Source organism: Grammomys surdaster, unplaced genomic scaffold, assembly GCF_004785775.1.
Source record: "Grammomys surdaster isolate TR1022 unplaced genomic scaffold, NIH_TR_1.0 129, whole genome shotgun sequence".
NCBI classification, from domain to species: Eukaryota; Metazoa; Chordata; class Mammalia; order Rodentia; family Muridae; genus Grammomys; species Grammomys surdaster.
In genome coordinates this window covers 17,569,310-17,589,263 of record NW_021604587.1, presented here as the reverse complement: position 1 = coordinate 17,589,263, position 19,954 = coordinate 17,569,310, and the positions used below count along the sequence as shown (strand labels likewise).

The following is a 19,954-nucleotide window of genomic DNA, read 5'->3' as shown; positions in this document are numbered from 1 at the left end:
ACTGTGAAGGAAGGCTCAAGCCAGAGGCTATGTCTTACCTCTAGAAGCAGTATTTGCAGTTATAGAACTTGTTCCCTGACTCCCATTACTTTCAGTATATACCCCTGACAATGCGTGAGATAAAATCAGCAGCTTTTGCCATTGTGTTTATTGGAGTTAATGTATCTTTCTTCTTAGAGGGCAGCCCTGCTAGGTTTGGAGTGGAGACTACACTGTGAAGCCAGTTTGGCTGACTCAGTTCCCTTGCCATCCTAGGCCTTTAAATATCAGAGTACCCAGGCCCTGAAAACTAGAGACCAGGAGCTCCTAGCACAATATGATTGTTGACACTAGCACAGTGTTCTGTCCCATGGGAAATCATAATTTGGCTGCTTGGAGACGCCTGAGCTGCACACCCTCCCCGCCTGCTCCTGCATGACTAACCCCGTGCTCTGGCTACAGTGCAGGTGTAGGGCGCACGGGCACCTTCGTTGTCATCGATGCCATGCTGGACATGATGCACTCGGAGCGCAAAGTGGATGTCTATGGGTTTGTGAGCCGGATCCGGGCCCAGCGCTGCCAGATGGTACAGACAGATGTGAGTGATCCGGGGGTGAGGCAAGGGAAGGGCTTCATAATGCCAGGGAATCTGCCTGCTCTGAGGACTCCCGTTCATTGCACATGGGCGTCACATAGGGTGTATACATGTGCATGGAACTCCTGTGTGGGTCAGAGGACAAATTACATGGTAGTTCTTTCCTTCTGCCACAAATGTAAAGAAACTAAGCATGGGGGTTGGACAGGTGGCTCAGTGGTTAAGAGCACTAGCTTGTTTAGTTCCCAGCATCCACATGGAGGCTAACAACTATCTGTTAACTTCAAATGCCAGGAAATACAACACTCCCTTGTGGCCTCTGTAGACAGTAGGCATGCACATAGTATTTATAATACATGAGGCAAAACACTCATACACGAAAAATAAATAAAAATCCTCTTTAAAGAAATAATGCATATAAGAGGTTGTAGCTCCATGGCCTGGGAAACAGACGGGCAGCTGTTGTTTCCATTAGACCTTAAGGGTAAGAGAATAGTTGTTACTGGATGCAGGCATGCCAGGGCCCACAGTCATGATGCAGTCAAGTCCAAGAGCAATAGTGAGACTCTGTGGCCACATCACAGACCCAGGATGGATCCTGGCTGAGTCTGCCTTGCAGACTTTGCAGGCTTTCACAGCTTTTGTGTATGTCCAGTCTCTGACAGGCTCTTCAGACTGGAATCCACCAGGCCAGGACCTGGCCTCCCAACCTAACCTCCCCAGGGGAACTCATGCATTTCAAGTCCTGTTTCACTGTATTGGGACAGTATGGATGACAACTTTATCCCTGCTAAAATAAGAGGAAATGTACACTGAGTAAAGGTAGCACTGGAAGTGATCTGGTGCCACCACGGCCGAGCTGTTTGTAACTGAGACCTCTGTGTGACCCACATTCCAGATGCAGTACGTCTTCATATACCAGGCCCTTCTGGAGCATTATCTGTATGGGGATACAGAACTGGAAGTGACGTCTCTAGAAACCCACCTGCAAAAGATTTATAACAAGATCCCAGGGACTAGCAACAATGGGTTAGAGGAGGAATTTAAGGTGAGTTGAAGCTGGACAGTGTCCAAACAGAAGAGATCACAGGGTCTAAAAAAAAAAAAAAAAAAAAAAGATCTAGGAAAAATGCTAATTCTGTGTGCGCCATGGCCAGTGGTAGCTGAGTGTGTCCTGCGTGATAAAGTCACTTGAATTGTCTGTAAGGAAAATGAATAGAAAACAGTATGTCCTTAAGCCTCTTAGCACCCCTAGATGACTATAATGTACAGCAGTATAAAGGCCAGGTAAAATGTCTTTTAGCCATACAGTATTCCAACTACTTGATACTGCCATTGTAACACAAAAGTACCCAGAGACAAGTGAACACATGACTTAGGCTGTGTTTCCAGGTAATAGGCAGTATCTGGCCCCTGAACCCTCGATTGCTGACCACTCCTGATGCTAAGACAGTGACTTAACACTCAGTGATAGAACGTATGTATAGCATGTGGCTGTGGGGCCAGTCCCCAGCAGCCCTCTACCCCCACAGAGTAAATAAATACAACCTATGTCACACTCTCATTGAGAAGTACTCCTAGAATCCGGGCATGGTAGTTCACTCTTTTTTGTGTGTGTGTGTTTTTTTGAGACAGGGTTTCTCTGTATAGCCCTGGCTGTCCTGGAACTCACTCTGTAGACCAGCCAGGCTGGCCTCGAACTCAGAAATCCGCCTGCCTCCGCCTCCCAAGTGCTGGGATTAAAGGCGTGCGCCACCACCGCCCGGCGGTAGTTCACTCTTAATCCCAGCATAGACAAGAGGATCTCTGAATCTGAGGCCAGCAAGCTCCAAGACAGCCAGAACTACATAGAGAGACCCTGTCTCAAAAAAAAACAACAAATGAAAAAAAAAGAAGTTCTCAAGCCTGAGCTGGGCCTAGGGCTGCAGGCTGACAATTACAGCTATGTGGGCAGCTGGGGCAGGAGGGCCGTAAGACTCTATCTCAAATCTAAGAAATGTAATTGAGCCGGGCAGTGGTGACACACACCTTTAATCCTAGCACTTGGGAGGCAGAGGCAGGCGGATTACTATGAATTTGAGACCAGGCTGGTCTACACAGTGAGCTCCAAAACAGGTTGGGCTATGTATAGAGATCCTGTCTAAAAAGACAAGGCAGTGTGGTGAGTGCACTCTCAGACATCAGATGGATAGTGAATGGACGCAGAGGACCAGTCACCTTAAAGTATTGCACTGCAGTGTATACTTGATTTGCGGGGGCGCTGCACAAGCTTGACAACTCAGGTTTGGATGTCCAGCACCCGTGTGAAGACTGTGTGGTGGGGTGTACCTATAACCCCAATGCTGAGGAAACAGACAGGAAAGGGGACAGACACTGGCCAACCAGCCAGCTAACTGCAACAGCAAGCTCTAGGTTCCGTGAGAGGACCCTGTCTCAAAAAGTACAGTGAGAGTATAAAGTAGGTCGCCCAACCTCTTGAGTCCACACGCACACACATAAGGAACATACCATACAGATAAGGAAACCACCTCAGAACCAGGAAGGAAGAATAGCATTTGAATATTTTTCTAAATGGCAGAAAATTCAGGGTCAGAGGAATCTCAGGAAGTTCCACAGGGGCCTAGAAGGTGTTGCTTTTCAAACATTCTTTTGACTTCTTACTAAACTTTGAGACAGAAAAATGACATCTGGGGCTGGAGAGATGGCTCAGTGGTTAAGAGCACTGATTGCTCTTCCAGAGGTCCTGAGTTCAAATCCCAGCAACCACATGGTGGCTCACAACCATCCGTAATGAGATTGGATGCCCTATTCTGGTGTGTCTGAAGACAGCGACGGTGTACTCATAAATAAAATAAATAAATAAATCTTTAAAAAAAAAGAAAAGAAAAGAAAAATGACATCTGGCAATGCAAATGGAGCACTGTAGGGAAGAAACAGTGCAGTCAGGGCCTGGAGGCGTCTTAGCGACTGGCAAGAGGCTCTCAGGTCCTTCACTGGGAGCAGTAGTTGCTCTTCTTTCTTCATTCAGAAATTAACTTCAATCAAAATCCAGAATGACAAGATGCGCACGGGCAACCTTCCAGCCAACATGAAGAAGAACCGGGTTTTACAGATCATTCCATGTAAGTTCCCCTCCCCCTCCCCAGCCAGCATCACCGCTCCAGCTCCCGATTCCCTGTACACTCCACATTCTCGGCGTTGTGATTGGTCAAGAGTCACAGCATTGCCTCTTGTTCCTCTCAGTTCTTCAGTGGTTTCAGGAAATAAAAAGGCATAAAAGCCAAAGGAACATTGCTGTCTTTGCCCCACTGACTTACGAGCCTGATAAGGGGAGTGAATGTTGATGAGCTGCAAGCCATTCATTGTCCTCCTTGCAGATGAATTTAACAGAGTGATCATTCCAGTCAAACGAGGCGAAGAGAACACAGACTATGTGAACGCATCCTTCATTGATGTAAGTGATGGGTTATGTCCCATGAGTGTCCGTGGAACTTCCAGTGCCTCCCTCACATGTCTGCTTGAGAAGAGCATCTATGAGTCAATCAACAGCGCCTAAGTTCATTGCCACCTACCCACCCTGAGCACTAGGCCTGTCTAGCCACAAAGAACACCAGTGTGAAGGAGACACACTACATGTTTCTAGAAGAGAACCTTACAACATAATCAGATTCAAGAATCTAAAGCTGATCTAATCTTTCCTGTTTCTACTCTTCCCTTACCTCTGTACCCCTCCCCTCCCTTCCCTGGTATGATCTTTCATCAAAAGAGAGCTTTTTGTGGAATCCATCTGCCTCCGAGCGGTCCCTGTCACTTCAAAGGGCTCGTCTTACTCCGTTCCAGATAAGCCTGTCTTTTACACTCACCCCTTCCTGACAAACCACCTCTATGATTAACCTGACCCATACAGGGCTACCGGCAGAAAGACTCCTACATCGCCAGCCAGGGCCCTCTTCTCCACACAATTGAGGACTTCTGGAGAATGATCTGGGAATGGAAGTCCTGTTCCATCGTAATGCTAACAGAACTGGAAGAGAGAGGCCAGGTGAGCTCAAGAAGATGCTGGGCTGTGAGAGACGGGAAGGTTGGGGGCAACCGTAAGGTGTGTTTGAATCTTTGATGCTGCTCTGGCATATCAGTAGCCAGTTGGTATCTAAGCTGTCCCCAGCTTCTCCTCGAACCTCCAGTCAGTTCCAGATGTCTCCCACCATTTGACCTTTCCCCTGTATCCAGCCCTCAGACTAGCCTTGCACACATCCTCTTCATCCCACCCCCCTGGTAGTGAGAAGAGAAGAGAAGCCAGGCCAGGTCTCTGAAGTAGAGGCACCTGAATGTCCTTAAGACATGGTCGCCTTTTACAATTACTACCCAAAAGCAAACAGTGAAATTTAAGAAATATAAAGTAAAAGAAAAATTTTAAAAAACAAAAGAATTTGAGGCCAGGTATGGAGGCAGAGACAGCAGGATCTGTATGAGATTGAGGCCCGTGGTGTAAACAGGGGGTTCCAGGCTAGCCAGGGCTGCATAGTGATACCCTGACTTTAAAAAAAAAAATTAGCAAAAGGCTTTCTCAGAACTAGAGATAAGAAGGGAAAACAGCTCCATTGCTGGGCCAGCAGCTTCCTAGCCCATACTTACGGTCTTTTTTTTTTTTTTAAAAAAGGAAAAAAAGACTTAAAGCCAATTTAAAAGTAGTACTATCTTGGGTTCTGATTATGCAGAGACCTCAGAGATGCCCTAGATCAGCTCCTCAGCATAGGAAATGGCTCCCCACGCTCTGTTCCTGATAGTGCAGCCTTTGCAGGGCACTCCCAATTCCAGAGTATCATGTTCTATCCTTATTTCAGGCAGTGTTCCCATGGTTCGTACTTTTTTGGAGCCTCTTTGCATTAAGTCTGTGTGCTGTTGTAAGTAGGTGACTCACTGCCCCTGGAGCATCGTTCAGCAAGGATTAGAATCAGTAGCCAAGCCTGGAGAAGCTAGTGTGGCCTGGTAACAGTTACTTCTAAGCTATAGAGAAGAGTTAGGACATTATACCAAAGAGCTTGAAGATGCTTGAGAGATGGCTCTGCGGTTAAGGCTTGATGGAGACCAGCTTTGAGTCCCAGCACCATGTAATAAGCCAGGTGTTCTGCACAGTCCTATAACCCTGCCTCCAGTGGTCAGAGACAGGATTTCTGGGCCTTTCTAGTTTCCATCCTCACTGAGAGAATGTGAAAGCCTGGGTTCAGGGAGAGATCTTGCCTCACAGAATAAGTGAAGAGTAAAATGGCATGTGTTGCCCTTCATCAAGCCTCCTCCTGTACACATTGGCACATACAGATGCATACACGCATGCACACATGCACACGCACAACAACACCAGTTATTTTTTTTTAGACAATTTCGCCTTTAACAAGTCTAATTTGTATATTTCCTAAAAGCTTTCTGGGGTGAGATGACTCAGTAGGGTGCTGTTCTTTGACTTCCATATGAACCCCGTGGCACATTCATACCCACACACAATAAATGAATAAGTTTCTTTTATAAACAGACCTCTTAACGCTGGCAAGGGGCCACAAGCCTGTAATCCCAGCACTTAGGAAGCAGAAATAAAAGAGTCATCACTCATTCACTCAACTCTGAATCCATCTGAATAAGGAGGTTCACCTTTAACCCAAGTCACATCACAAGTCTAGAGTTACCTTCCTCTCCGAGTGCTTCATGGCCTCAGCATGCAGCCTGGGAGTCTGGCTCAGTCCTGGTAGCTTCTGAACACTTCCGACAGTTTGACCACTGCTACTCACCATTATCTCAGACACGATGAGGTATAGTCACATGGGACAGTAGTGATGTCTCCTGTGCAGCCTATCAGCTCGGGGCCTCACCCAAGGGAACCTGACTCTTTCTGTGTCCCGCACAAACCTTAGTTCTCATGTAGCAGCTAAATGGTACCTTTTTGAAAAATATAAACATAATTGTGTCACACTTTGTCATAAAGTCCTGTTTGAGTTTGTGGAGATCTCGCTAAAAATATCCACACATGTAAATATTAGGACTGTTTAGTGCTGACAGCCTAGTTCCTAAACTTGGCTCAGCCCTTCCTCCTCATCTCACTTCTTTATTTACAGACAGGAGCTCATGGATCTCAGGATGGCCTCAAATCCACTGTGTAGCCAAGGCTAACCTTGAACTTTTGATCCTTCTGCCCCCACCACTGGAATTAAATTTAATTAATTAAATTAAACATCACTCACGAGTGCTGGGATTACAAGTGTACACCACCATGCCTCATTTTGTGTATGTTGGAGAACAAATCTAGGGCTTCAATAACTCAGCTACGTCTCTAGCCCTGTTTGTTTCTGAAATTTTTACACTGTTTCCCAGGCTAGCTTTTAAATCAGCATCTTTTTAACAGAAGTGGTGGCGTATGCCTTTAATCCCAGTGTTCCAGAGGCAGAGCCAGGAGGGTCTCTGCTGAGTTCAAGGCAAATCAGATCTACATAGTTCCAGGGCAGCCAGAACTATGTAGAGACATTGTGAGGCCCTGTCTCAGTGAGAGGGGAGGAAGGGAGAGAAGAAGGGAGGGTGGGTGAGAGGATAGAGAAGAACAGAATAGTGAAGACCCATGTGCCTCACCATCCCAAACACTGGAATTATGGGTATGTGCACCATCCCTACCCTGTTTGTCATACCCTTACTTCACCCTCCGTATTCTCAGATCCTTCTACAAACTACACGGCTCCCTATGGTTTCTAGAATCGGTCACAGCCTCTGTCTTTGAGGGGGAGTCTCATGTGTTCTCCATGGGCTCCAGCTTCAGCTTTGCCCTCACACCTCATCCCCAGTGGGATCCCTAGGCATTTGTAGCCTAGACTCCTTAGATTCACACTCTATCTCCAAAAAAGGTTCTTGTCCCTGAAGTGAGAGCAGCCCAGTAGATCCCTAATCTGAAGCTGTCCTTTGCCTTCGATCAGTTCCACAGCCACTCAAGCACTGGTGCTGCTATGACAGCTGTCAACACCACGATCTCACTGCCAAGAGGCCGCCTCTGCCTGTACTGTCCCTCTAACAGTCTTTCTTTCTCTCTCTCTCTCTCTCTCTCTCTCTCTCTCTCTCTCTCTCTCTCTCTCTCTCAGAGTTTGACTTTGTTTTTAACTCCAAAGTATGTTGATTTTGTTGTTGTTGTTGAGCCCACATGAAGAACTAAATTAAATGAAGAATCCTGTTACCTTCACAGACTGAAGAATTCTAAGTGAGGATAATCCCAGATATCCATCTCACAACTGTAATGATCTATCCAGTATCTCTCCATACCACCCATTAAATCCTACTTCTGTCACGTGGCTGGATGTAGTTCACGCCTTACACACCTTACACACCTTACACAACACACACACCACCCTGCAGTAGCTTTTCCACCTTCAAACTCAACATACAGCATGAGTCTGCAGCCCAGGCTCACTCAGGACCAAACAAAACTAGCTTAACCCACTGTTCCCATCAGCCAGCCAGCAGAGGCTACATTTTTGCTGTGTCCATCCTCTTTCCCCACCCCAGCTTGGAGGGGCCTCTTTATCTTCTGCCTCCTCCCCTGTGAGTAACTGATTTTATGACCTAAAGCTGCTAGGTGTGTGTGGTCTTTAGTACCTAGTTATTGTTTTGATGGGTGGGTGGGTGAGTGTTTTGAGCAGATCTTACTTTGATTGTAAGCTAATCTTGAACTCATAGTCTTCTTTGCCTCTGCTTTCCCAGTGCTGGGGTTACAGTCAGGAGCCATCATACCTGACCCTTGATACGTAATTCTCCTATAATGTCTGATGGTACTGGCTTGTTCTGCCCACTAGCAAGGATAGGAATGCTCGAGTTAGCAACCTTTGGGCATTCCTTTAACTGTTTACAGATTAAAGGGCAAAGAGGACACTGTGGGCCCAGCATGGTGGTACATACCTTTAATCTCAGCACTTGGGAGGCAGAAGGGTAGATCTCTGTGAGTTTCAAAGCCAACTTGAGGTGCTTAATGAAATTTCAGGCCAGCCAGGGCTATACAGTAAGACCCAGGCACACAGGTGGTACACATATGTACATACAAGCAAAACAGTCATACATAAATGCATATAATTACAAATGTCAGAAGAAAAGGTCTCTGTGCTGTGAGGAGCCAGGCTACTTATGGGCACTGCTGCTCTACCACACATAGACGCTAGCCCCTGACCTCACACGCCTCTCCTTCTTGTTCTTCCAGGAGAAGTGTGCCCAGTACTGGCCATCTGATGGCCTGGTGTCCTATGGAGACATCACAGTTGAGCTGAAGAAGGAGGAGGAATGTGAGAGCTACACTGTCCGAGACCTCCTGGTCACCAACACCAGGGTGAGCTGGGTACCGGGTGGGGCAGCTCCTACAGGAAGAGCAGGTTCTCCTCTGCGTCACTGACCGAGCTTCTTCCAAAGGAGAACAAGAGTCGGCAGATCCGGCAGTTCCACTTCCACGGCTGGCCTGAGGTGGGCATCCCCAGCGATGGGAAGGGCATGATCAACATCATCGCAGCCGTGCAGAAGCAGCAGCAGCAGTCGGGGAATCATCCCATCACTGTGCACTGCAGGTACTGCTGACCCTGCCCTCGAGGGGAGCCAGAAGAAACGGCGGGGGGGGGGGGGGACGGACACAGAACACCAGAGGCGCTGCTAAGTGCCGTGGTGCTGGATGGTCCAGACAACTGGGTAACCAGAGGGGGTCGTAGAGTTTGAATTCTGCAGTGTGTGCTGGCTGAGGAAGTGGGGATATTCACATCTTGAAAAGAACATGGGACAGTAACAGGAGCAGCAAGGGAGGCCAAGGCTAGAGAGACCAGTTAGATAATGTGACATGGGGAAAGAGAGGAGAGTATTTTGAAAATGATTTGAGGGGGATCATTGAGACTAAGAATAGAAGAAAAAAAAAAAAAGAAGAAAAGTCAAGAATGCTCCTTGGGTTTCAGCCCAAATCAGTAGTAACATGACCAACAAAAGAGCAGTGGAGAGAAGCCCTATCTGGGGGAGCAAGTGACTCTTATTTGAGATGGCATTTTAGAGGGAAGATAATATTAGGTTGGGGATGTGGTAGTGCACTTGGCTAGTATGCTCAAGGCCCCAAGTGGAATCCTAACACCCTCAGGGAGAAAAGTTTATCTTGATGTATGTCCTTAGTAATGAAGTCTCATGAGGCACACAGCTAATCCCAGTCCGCAGGAAGCAGAGGTAGGTAGATCTGTGAAGTTCAAGACTAGCCTGGTCCACAGAGTGAGTCACACCAGCCGGGGCTACATGGTGAGACCCTGCTTCAAAAAAAAAATTGTTTTTATACAGTCTTTCGAAAGATTTGCCCCTATTCTATGGCTGAGGATGTAGCTTTGTGACCACATCACGTAAGAGTAAGCATGTTGGCACATGGCTTGTAATCCCAGCACCTCAGGAGATGGGCTCTGGAGGATTAGAAGTTCAAGGCTGTTCTCAACTATATAACAGAACAATAAAAAGTACATCAGTGCTAACTTTCAAGTCTTTCTCCTCCCATTCCAGTTACACCATGAACACGTGTACACATGCGTGTGTGTGTGTGTGTGTGTGTGTGTACTGACACTCCATTACAGTTTCCCCTATCAGGACTACCTGTGGTCTCAAGACAGCTGGTGACAGAGGCTTTTCACACTGATCACAAGTCACCCATCTCTCTGTGGCATGCTTTAACAGCTTCTCGTATGGTTTTCATCTTCATGAACTACTCCTTCTTTGTGCCTACGGTGACTCACTCTAGCTGTAGCCCTGTCTTTTCTAGATCAATAGACAGTGCCTTCAGGTAGCCGTCTAAATTCCTTTGCTTGCAGTATCCACTGCCAAGTCTTGATCTCTGGTTCAAACTCTCCCTTAAATTCCATATTGCTCTCTGGCATGTATGTATCTAGTATTTCAAGTCATAACTCATGATCTTTCTTGCAAATCTCCTTTAAATCCATGTCCTTTCCACTCCTGTTTACCTCTCTTGTTGTCTTAATTTTTTTTTGTTTTGTTTTTTTTTGTTTTTCGAGACAGGGTTTCTCTGTGTAGCCCTGGCTGTCCTTAATTTTTTTTTTTGTTTTTTTTTGTTTTTCGAGACAGGGTTTCTCTGTGTAGCCCTGGCTGTCCTTAATTTTTTTTTTGTTTTGTTTTGTTTTTTTTGTTTTTCGAGACAGGGTTTCTCTGTGTAGCCCTGGCTGTCCTGAAACTCACTCTGTAGACCAGGCTGGCCTCGAACTCAGAAATCCACCTGCCTCTGCCTCCCAAGTGCTGGGATTAAAGGCGTGCACCACCACCACCCGGCGTTTATTTTTTTTATAAGGGTATTTTGTCTACATTTATGTCTTTGCACCGTGTGTATGTCTGGTGCCCAAGGAAGCCAGAAAAAGGCATCAGATCCCCTGGAACTGGAGTTACAGGTGGTTGTGAGCCGCCATGTGGGTGCTAAGAATGAAACCTAGGTCCTCTGCAAGAGCAGCCAGTGCTCTTAACCATCGAGCTACCTCTCCAGGCTTCTGGTTTTAGTTTTGTGTTTGAGACACAGAGTCTTACTATATAGACCAGGCTGGCCTCCCAACTTACAGAGATCCACCTACCTCTGCCTCCCAAAGTGCTTGAATTAAAGGTGAGTGCCACCTTTCCTGGATATCGCTGAGCTTTGAAGAGTTACGGCTTAACTCATGAGAAGCCTGAGACCTGTCCTGTTCTCTCACTCTCCACATCGTATCTGAGCCATCAAGAAATCCTGTTCTGCCGGGCGGTGGTGGCGCACGCCTTTAATCCCAGCACTCGGGAGGCACAGGCAGGCGGATTTCTGAGTTCGAGGCCAGCCTGGTCTACAGAGTGAGTTCCAGGACAGCCCGGGCTATACAGAGAAACCCTGTCTCGAAAAACCAAAAAAAAAAAAAAAAAAAGAAATCCTGTTCTACCTGTCCCATCTTCTCAGAACCCAGATACCACTACCTTTCCCACAGCACCTCAGTCAAAGCTACCATCTCTCCCATACTGACTTTCCTATTCTTCCCCCAACATCCTCAGTTATTAGCACACCAACCTTAAAATCTTTTAAAAGAAGTCTGACTTTGGGTCAGAGAGATGGTTCCTTGGTAAAAGCACTTGCCACACAAGCCTGACAGCCCAAATTTTATCCCCAGAGCCCACATAAAAAGCCAGATGTGAAATCCCAGCCCTCCAACAGTGAAATAGGAGGCTGAGACAGAAGTGGCCAGAAGCTCTTGGGCCAGCTATCATGGTGTTAGCTATGCAGTGGCAAAAACAAAGAATCTGCCTTAACAACCAACTTCCAAAGGTTGTCTACTAACCTCCATGTGTACACTATGGCTAATGCATGCCCCAACACCCTGTAGACACATGTGCAAACACACACACACACACACAAACACAGTTCCGCTCCTCACACACATAAATACAGAGTTTTACAAAAGAAATCAGTAAGACTGGACCACTCCAAACTAGAATCCCAATAAGAACACAGTATGATGTGAGGTCTCCTTGCCAGGCCAGTGAGCTAAGTGTACCCAGCATTCTCCTGGGCTCTGATCTCATACCTGCCATTCTCCCTTTCCTTATGTACCAAATCCAGGTATATACTTTGTCACCCTCACCCCCTTAGAGGCTTGTTTTCAGATAGCTAGCCACTTTGGTGTCTGTGCATGCAACATCCCTTCAGAGAGCCTTCCCTGAGCAGCCCAGCCCACCATGGAGCGCTGGTTTTTTGTTTTTTGGTTTTTTTGGGGGGTTTTTTTTGTCATCTCTTGTTATCTTGTTGTATGCTGTGTTCACAACTCCTGCCATAGAGCAGGTACTCAGTGTCTCCTAAGGGAATCAACTGGTGATACTGGAAAAAATGGATCATGTCAAGATGGAAGTTTGGATTCCTTAGAAAGAATGGAAAGGAATCAGCAAAACACCAGTGCCAAAAGTTTGAGTCAGAGCTGATGAAGACAGCTAGTCACTGTAGGAAGACAGCAAGGAGTCAAGCTGGCAGGGTGTGTAAAAGTTGTCACAGTGGTCCCACAAGCACATCCTCAGTGCACACAGGAAGGGCAGCAGGAATCCATCACCTCTCCAGAGCTTCTCTCTCACAAAGGTCCAGGCTAGGAGGCAGAGGTGAGCACGGGTCTGATACCTTCCCAGAGCCAGCCTCAGCCTGCCCTTCCTCAGCAGACTCACCCCTTAGGATAGATAGCTACAGGCAGCAGGTGTGGTAAATGTATCTGTTCTGTTTCAGTGCCGGAGCAGGACGGACTGGGACCTTTTGTGCCTTGAGCACAGTCCTGGAGCGTGTGAAAGCAGAAGGAATTTTGGATGTCTTCCAAACTGTCAAGAGCCTTCGGCTGCAGAGGCCACACATGGTCCAGACACTGGTATGCTTCCATGACTTTGTCTGTGTCAATACACCCTCCATAGCTCTTCCCTGTCAGGAGCAAGCCTTCAGGGTCTCCCCATACTCAGAAGACAGGAAGTATCCTGGGAAGCAGGGCCAGAGTGTGAACACAGTTGGTACCAGTAGAAATAGATTAGAAAGAAGTCCCTGGAGCTGGGGAGATAGCTCAGTGGGTAACAGCACTTGCTCTGAAAGCATGCAAACTTGAGTTCAAACCCCCGATACCTATAAACAAAACTAGGTGGGCTGTATGCGCCTGTAACCACAGCATTGAGGGCAGATACAGGCAGACCCCAAGAGCTCACTGAACAGCCAGCCTAGCTGAAACAGCCATCTTCTGGTTCAGTGAGAAACCCTCTCTCCAGGGACTACATAGAGAGCAACTGAAGACTTTCTGTGTATCCAGATATCACCTGTATCATCACACACAGGCACTCTAACTCTGGGTTCTGGAAAGGAGTGAACAGAAGTGCCTGCCTTTGTTTTGCTTGGCTTTCCTGTTCAGAAGTCTGACTCTTGACATATCTTGTGTATATCCACAAAGGTTTTCCTGAATCTTGTTAAGCTAGAAAGGTTTGAGGGGAAATGTGAGTTTCAGGAGATTTGAGAGGAGATAAAGCTTTGGAGATTAGGAGTCATCACAGCCTAGCAGCCTGGGCAAGCTGAGGACCACCGTGGAGGCCACGTGTCCAGCCTGGCACTCACACTGACCTGCAGGACCTTGGACTGCCCTCACATGTCTGGTCAGCTGTACCTGTAGAAGATCTAGTATAGTCCACAAACATTCTTTTTTCTCTCCATTTTCCACTTTAAAAACTGGGTCTGCTAAGCCAGCATGGTGGTGCATACCTCTATTCCCAGCACTCAGGAGGCAGAAGTAGGCAGATCTCTGTGAGTTCTAAGACAGCCTGGTCTACATAAGGAGTTTCAGGCCAGCCAAGGATACATAGTGATATGTCTTTTAAAAGGCAGGGTGGGGGATTCAGCAATCCCTTTGGTAACTCTGTTTTTTTCCTGCCTCTGCCTGTTTTCCAGGAACAGTATGAATTCTGCTACAAGGTAGTACAGGAGTACATCGATGCCTTTTCAGATTATGCCAACTTCAAGTGACAGGTGACAAGGCCCACAGACAGGAGAATTGCCTTTAATATTTTGTAATATTCTGTTTTGTTAATATACCCAAAATTGTATATATCTTATAACTGTTTTAGAAACAACACATAGGCTTCTATTACCTATTAGGTGGAGATTTTGTATGTAAATGTGTTAGCACTGATAGTCCTTTTCCAGTGTTTTATTGGGGAATTAAATAGTGTGATATTTGGGTTGATATAATGAAATCCTCAGCCTGGAAATTGGGCCATATTATTCTTTGCTTCAAATGTCTTTTCCTAAAGAAGATAAACTTAAGACTCATTCCAGGTAGCTCGGTGCCAACTAAAACAAAGCACAAAGTTCTCAGAGCTCTTGAGGAAATGGTTGTCTCACTGTCCCCAGGCAGGCCCCTTCCCTCCCGTCCTGTAAATATCCCTCCCCTCTCCAGTCCACCCTTGTTTCCCACCAGTATCAGCCACCTCAGGCATGGGGAATAATGAGACCAGAGCGGCATCTCTGGCATCACACTAGGGATCATCAGGTAATAAACACTCTTGATTCCCTGAGGAAATGTCGGTCCCTTTGTCTTGGGCAGAGCAGCCTTATGAAGCTGGGTCTCTCCTGGGTTGTTCCTAGCCCTGCTGTTGGCTGATGTCTTCCAGGTCCTTAGTCTTTTCTATCAATGTAGACATCCCAGCCACCCACTCAGCTTTGCTCCCTAGGACAGACAGCGAGGGTCTCACTGAGTTGCTCTACAGGAAAGGACACCAGGGGAGAGGAGCTGCTGCGGGCTTGAGCCGAGGCCATTTTGACCTCTCTAGTTTCTGTCCAGAATAAGTTTTAAATTTTCTTCAGGAGGTGTATTTATTTATCTGTGTTAACTGTGGGCATACACGTGCCACAGCACACTGCTGTTCAGGAGTTGGTTCTCTCCTTACAGCTTGTCTTTGAGGCAGGGTATATTAATCACTGTTCTATTGCTGTAATAAAGTATCATGACCAGGGCAACTTATAGAAGAAAGTAAATTTGGGACTCACAGTTCCAGAGGGTGGGTCTGTGACCACCATGGTGGAGCATCGCAGCAGACAGGCAGGCATGGTGCTGAAGCAGGATCTTAGACATTACAAGCACGAGACAGACAGACGGACAGACGGACAGAGAGAGACTGGGAAGGACACAGGCTTTAGAAACCTCAGAGCTCAGCCACAGTGATACACTTCCTCCAACAACTGGAGACCACATTTTCAAATATATGATCTTTGAGGGCCAGTCTCCTTTTTTTCCTTCCTTCCTTCCTTTCTTTCTTTCTTTCTTTCTTTCTTTCTTTCTTTCTTTCTTCTTCTTTCTTTCTTTCTTTTGTTTTTTTGTTTGTTTGTTTGTTTGTTTGTTTCAAGACAAGGTTTAGATGCCTTATTTCTATTGCAGTGCTGTTTATTTCAGAGTCTGGATTCTCTACCTCCCATCTTTTAATAGGAGTACTGGGGCTGGGATTATAGACACTAACTAGAACCTATGCCATTATTTTAAAAGTATGACATGCTACTACATCTAACATTTTAACTTTCTCTTTATTCTGTTTTGTTTCTTGAGACAAGGTCTCACTGTGTAGCACGGACTGACCTAGAACTCGCTTTGTAGACCAGACTGGCCTTGAACTCACAGAGATCTGCCTGCCTCTGTCTCCCAAGTGCTGCAATTGGAGGCATGCACCACCTCTGCCTGTTTTGACATTTCCTAATGCCAGTATCCTGAGAATATAATCCTCACCCCACGGTGGGAGCTAGTCCACTGCTGCCAACCTGAAACCAGAAGTAGCTCATAAAGCAAGCAGCTTCATTTGCTGCTTTTACTGTTTTCACTAATCCCACTGGCCAGGACCCAGGCCTGTGGCTGCCCTGGGTATTGTGAAGGCTGACCTTCACTTGAGGTCACAGCTTCTCAGCACAGCGGGTGTTCTAGTTGTCATTGAGGGCAAAGGTGGGGAGGCAGGCATGACCTCTACTCTTCAGAGGCTTCGGCAGGTCCCCTGCTATGTCCCACAGAGGCACATTCAGAGATAAGTGCTTTGGGCTTCTTGGGAAAGGGAAACTTACACCAGTCCCAGGTGATGCTGAGAATTTAGCTGAGTAGAAAGGAAAGGTCAGTTGGAGCCATTAGTGGGCTTTAAGTCAGACAAAGTGATATGAAAGGGAAGCCTAGTATATAAGCCGCGTGTTCATGGTGTTTATGTACAAGAAGAAATGTGGGACAGAGACATCTCAGTGGTTAAGAGCACTTGTTCTTGGAGAAAACCTGGGATCTTTTCCCAACACCCACATGATGGCTCACAATCATCCAGATCCAGGGGATCCAGTGCCCTCTTCTGATTTCCCTGGGCACCAGTCAAGCAAATGATGCACAGACATACATGCAGGCAAACACCCACACATAGAAAATAAAATAAATTTAAAACAGTTTTTAGCTGGGCATAGGGTACACACCTTTAATCCCAGCACTTGGAAGCAGAGGTTGGTGGAGCTCTGTGGGTTCAAGGACAGCCTGTTCTACATTACTGAGTTCCAACATAGCCAGGCCTACATAGTGAGACCCTTGAAAAAAATAAATTAAGAAAAAATTTGAGAGGCTGGTCAGGGGTGGCACATGCCGTTAGTCCCTGCATTGGGAGGCAGAAGCAGGGGACCGCTGTGAATTTGAGGCCAACCTGGTCTACAGAGCAAGTTCCAGGACTACACAGAGAAACCCTGTTTTCAAAAAAAAGCAAAATAGGAGAAGGATGTACAGGAGGAATCCCAGAAACCTGTGAGAGCGAAGATGTGGCAGCAGGACGAGCTTTATACTGAGCATCAGTCATTGGGGTCACTCTGTCCCTCTAGGGACTGGAGCTCCAAACAGCCGCTGAGTCAGGAACTTTCCATGAAGTATGCCCTGTTCTTGCACGCTGCCTTAGAGCCCTTGTGTAATTGTGTCCAGCAATGGAGGAGTATGCCTACTGGGTCAGCAAGACCTCAGAGAATACACACACCACTAAGAAAATCCTCTGTGTGTGCTGCTATCCACCTACTAACAGCCCAGACTGTTCAGCATCTCTTGCCAAGGCTAGACTTGACCAGGGCACACTAGAGTAACTCGACAGGATTCTCCTGGAGTCTGTGCTGACTTGATCAGCAGCTCTTACTGTTAAACATCACCAGCTTGCTAACAGATATCTTTCAACAGGAATGACAACCTCTGCCCTTTGCTCCCTTCCACAGAAATAGCTCTCCCTTCTTTTTTAGTCAGGACCCAAGCCCCACAAGGGACTCTTGTATGTCCAGAGAAGAATGTGTCTTGCATAGCACAGTTGTGTGGTAAGAGCAAAAGTGACCAGTTCGCCATGACACTCTGGCACCTGGATCGGGGGAAGGATTAGAATGGAGCTGAGCTTTTCCTCAGAGGGAAGTGTGCAGCCAGCCTGGAGCACACACCCAGAGCCCTTCCACTCGGACCATACTTCATTGGCTCCACTTGGTCAGCACTGTTCCAGATCATCCGCCACTGAAGACCTGCATTTCCCAAAGCTTCCTTTTCATTTGTGACAGGCTTATGAAGTCTGTCCTTCTTCCTTCACCCTCCATTCTCACACCTCTTACACCCATGCTTACAGAGGAGCTTGGGTGCTGAACCCCAAGAATCTATTGTGTCTGATTCACTCATATCCCCATATCCAAAGAGGTGGGCGATGTGGGACTCCGGGGTTGTGGCTTTCCTCTACCCCCAGCTCCCCGGACCCGTACGTTTCCTACTAGATGACTCAATAGTAGTCCAAAAGCATCCCTTTCTACCTCCCCCCCCAGGGCTCCACCCACCCTGCCGCAGCTCATGGGGCAGCCCTTGTGTTTTATATCCGCAGGAGCATCTCACTTGCTAGTCTACTGCCAAATTCTTAACTTGCTCACCTTCAGCCACTGTCAGGGTTTGTACCATGTGTCTCCAACTCCTCAGTTCAGCTCAGCTCTGACCATGTTTTTCCAGCTGGTCACAAACAACCTGAGATGCCATGATTTTTGACATCAGTAGAAGCTCCATGGTGAACAGATGGCTTTCCTATCCTACTGAATGAAACACAACAGTCAATTTGAGTTAAGAAGGAACAGCAGACAATTCTTTAAAACATGCTGGCACATGCCTTCAACTTCAGCACTTAAGAGGCAGAGGGAAGTGGATCTCTGTGAGGTTGAGGCCAGCCAGGGCTACATAGACTCTATCTTTAAAAAGACTTAAGTTCCAGGAGAAACGGGCCAGCGCTTTTCCTGGGGAGTGTGGTTCTTTGTATTTTTGAAAGGAAAAATAAAATCACCCACTCATTTTATAAACATTATAGAGCTGGTAAGATGGGTTCAGCAGGTAATACAGCTTGTTGTACAAGCATTAAGCCCTGTCTTAGTTGGGGTTTCTGTTACTGTGGTGAAACACCATGACCAAAGCAACTTGGAGAGGAAAGGGTTTATTTGGTTATACTTCCATATCACTGTTCATCATGGAAGTCAGGACAGGAACTCAAAACAGGAACGTGGAGGCAGGAGCTGATGCAGAGGCCATAGAGGGGTGCTGCTTACTGGCTTGCTCCTTATGGCTTGCTCAGCCTGCTTTCTTATAGAACCCAGGACCACATGTCTAAGGTGGCACCACTCACAATGAACTTGGCCCTCCCCCATCAGTCTCTTAATTAAGAATTAAGAAAATGCTATATAGCTGGATCTTATGGAGGCAGTTTCTCAACTAAGGTTTCCTTTTTTCAGATAGCTCTAGCTTGTATCAAGTTGACACAAAACTAGCCAGCACAAGACATGTCTAGATCTTCAGAACCCACATTAAGTGTTGCCCGTATCTATGTTGGACATACCTGTAATCCTAATATGAAGATGGATACCGAAGGTCTGTAAGGGTTTGGAGTAACAATTTGTTCTCTGACCTCCGTGTGTCTATATATGCACTCACCTGAAGACATGCTTGTACATGACAAGCACACATACACAGGAAAAATAAAACACTAGGATCTGAATTTGAGGCCAGTCAACAGATCCAGTTCCAGGACAGCCAGAGCTACACAGTGAGACCCTGTCTTTAAAAAAACATACACACACACACACACACACACACACACACACACAAACTTACTAGAGTCTTTCATCCACTTACTAGAGTCTGATCCTTGGAATAGTTTAACATAGCATACATTTCCCTACTTCAAGTTCCAGGACAGCCAGAGCTACACAGTGAGACTCTGTCTTGAAAAAAATACACACACACACACACACACACACACACACACCAGAGTCTGTGTCTCTCTGAATGTTGCATACATTTCTCTGCCTTCGTTTCCTTTTCCCTCTAATAAGACAACTCTAGGAAGTCACAGAGCCATCCTGAAGCCCATGCTCAGCAACCTCAATGGTGCCTCTTATGCTGCCTGTCACTTTCCTAAAGCTGGGTGCACTTGATCACCTAATGGCTCTGGTCACCATTATGCCAAGCTTGACCCTACCTTAATATGGTTTTCAGCCCAAATACAGATTGGCTGTTAACCCTATAAATGTTTCTTCTCCTCCCCCGCCCCCCCCCCCCCCGCTCCCAGAGGTTAACAGCTGGCAGTGAAAGCAGAGCTACTGGCTCAGACTTGGGCTGCAAAGACCTGTTTCCAGCAGCCCATGCTTGTAGTGTTCAGATCTAGTCCTGACTGGATGAACACAGCATGAGGAGGACTTAGAATTATCCCCTACTGACAGCCCCAGAGAGACTACAGGATCACTTCTGCTGGGCTGCTTGCCCTCATGAGTCAACCCTACCTAAGCCCACCTCTGATGAGAGTGGCCAAGTCCTTGGTGCCAAG

The 19,954-nt window shown here is 46.8% G+C and overlaps 1 protein-coding gene across 2 annotated transcripts in view; it reads left to right on the top strand.

Annotated features, from left to right (window-relative positions):
• The window catches only part of Ptpra (protein tyrosine phosphatase receptor type A), a 106,185-nt gene extending 91,530 nt beyond the window's left edge, over positions 1–14,655 (top strand). For both annotated transcript variants that reach the window (XM_028754378.1, XM_028754388.1), the window contains 9 exons: positions 442–577; positions 1,473–1,622; positions 3,603–3,696; positions 3,952–4,028; positions 4,482–4,616; positions 8,796–8,921; positions 9,002–9,153; positions 12,834–12,969; positions 14,025–14,655. In XM_028754378.1, the coding sequence (XP_028610211.1) occupies positions 442–577; positions 1,473–1,622; positions 3,603–3,696; positions 3,952–4,028; positions 4,482–4,616; positions 8,796–8,921; positions 9,002–9,153; positions 12,834–12,969; positions 14,025–14,099 (1,081 nt within the window). In that variant the 3' untranslated portion in view covers positions 14,100–14,655. The remainder of the gene's footprint in view (positions 1–441; positions 578–1,472; positions 1,623–3,602; positions 3,697–3,951; positions 4,029–4,481; positions 4,617–8,795; positions 8,922–9,001; positions 9,154–12,833; positions 12,970–14,024) is intronic.
• Positions 14,656–19,954: the final 5,299 nt, after the last annotated feature.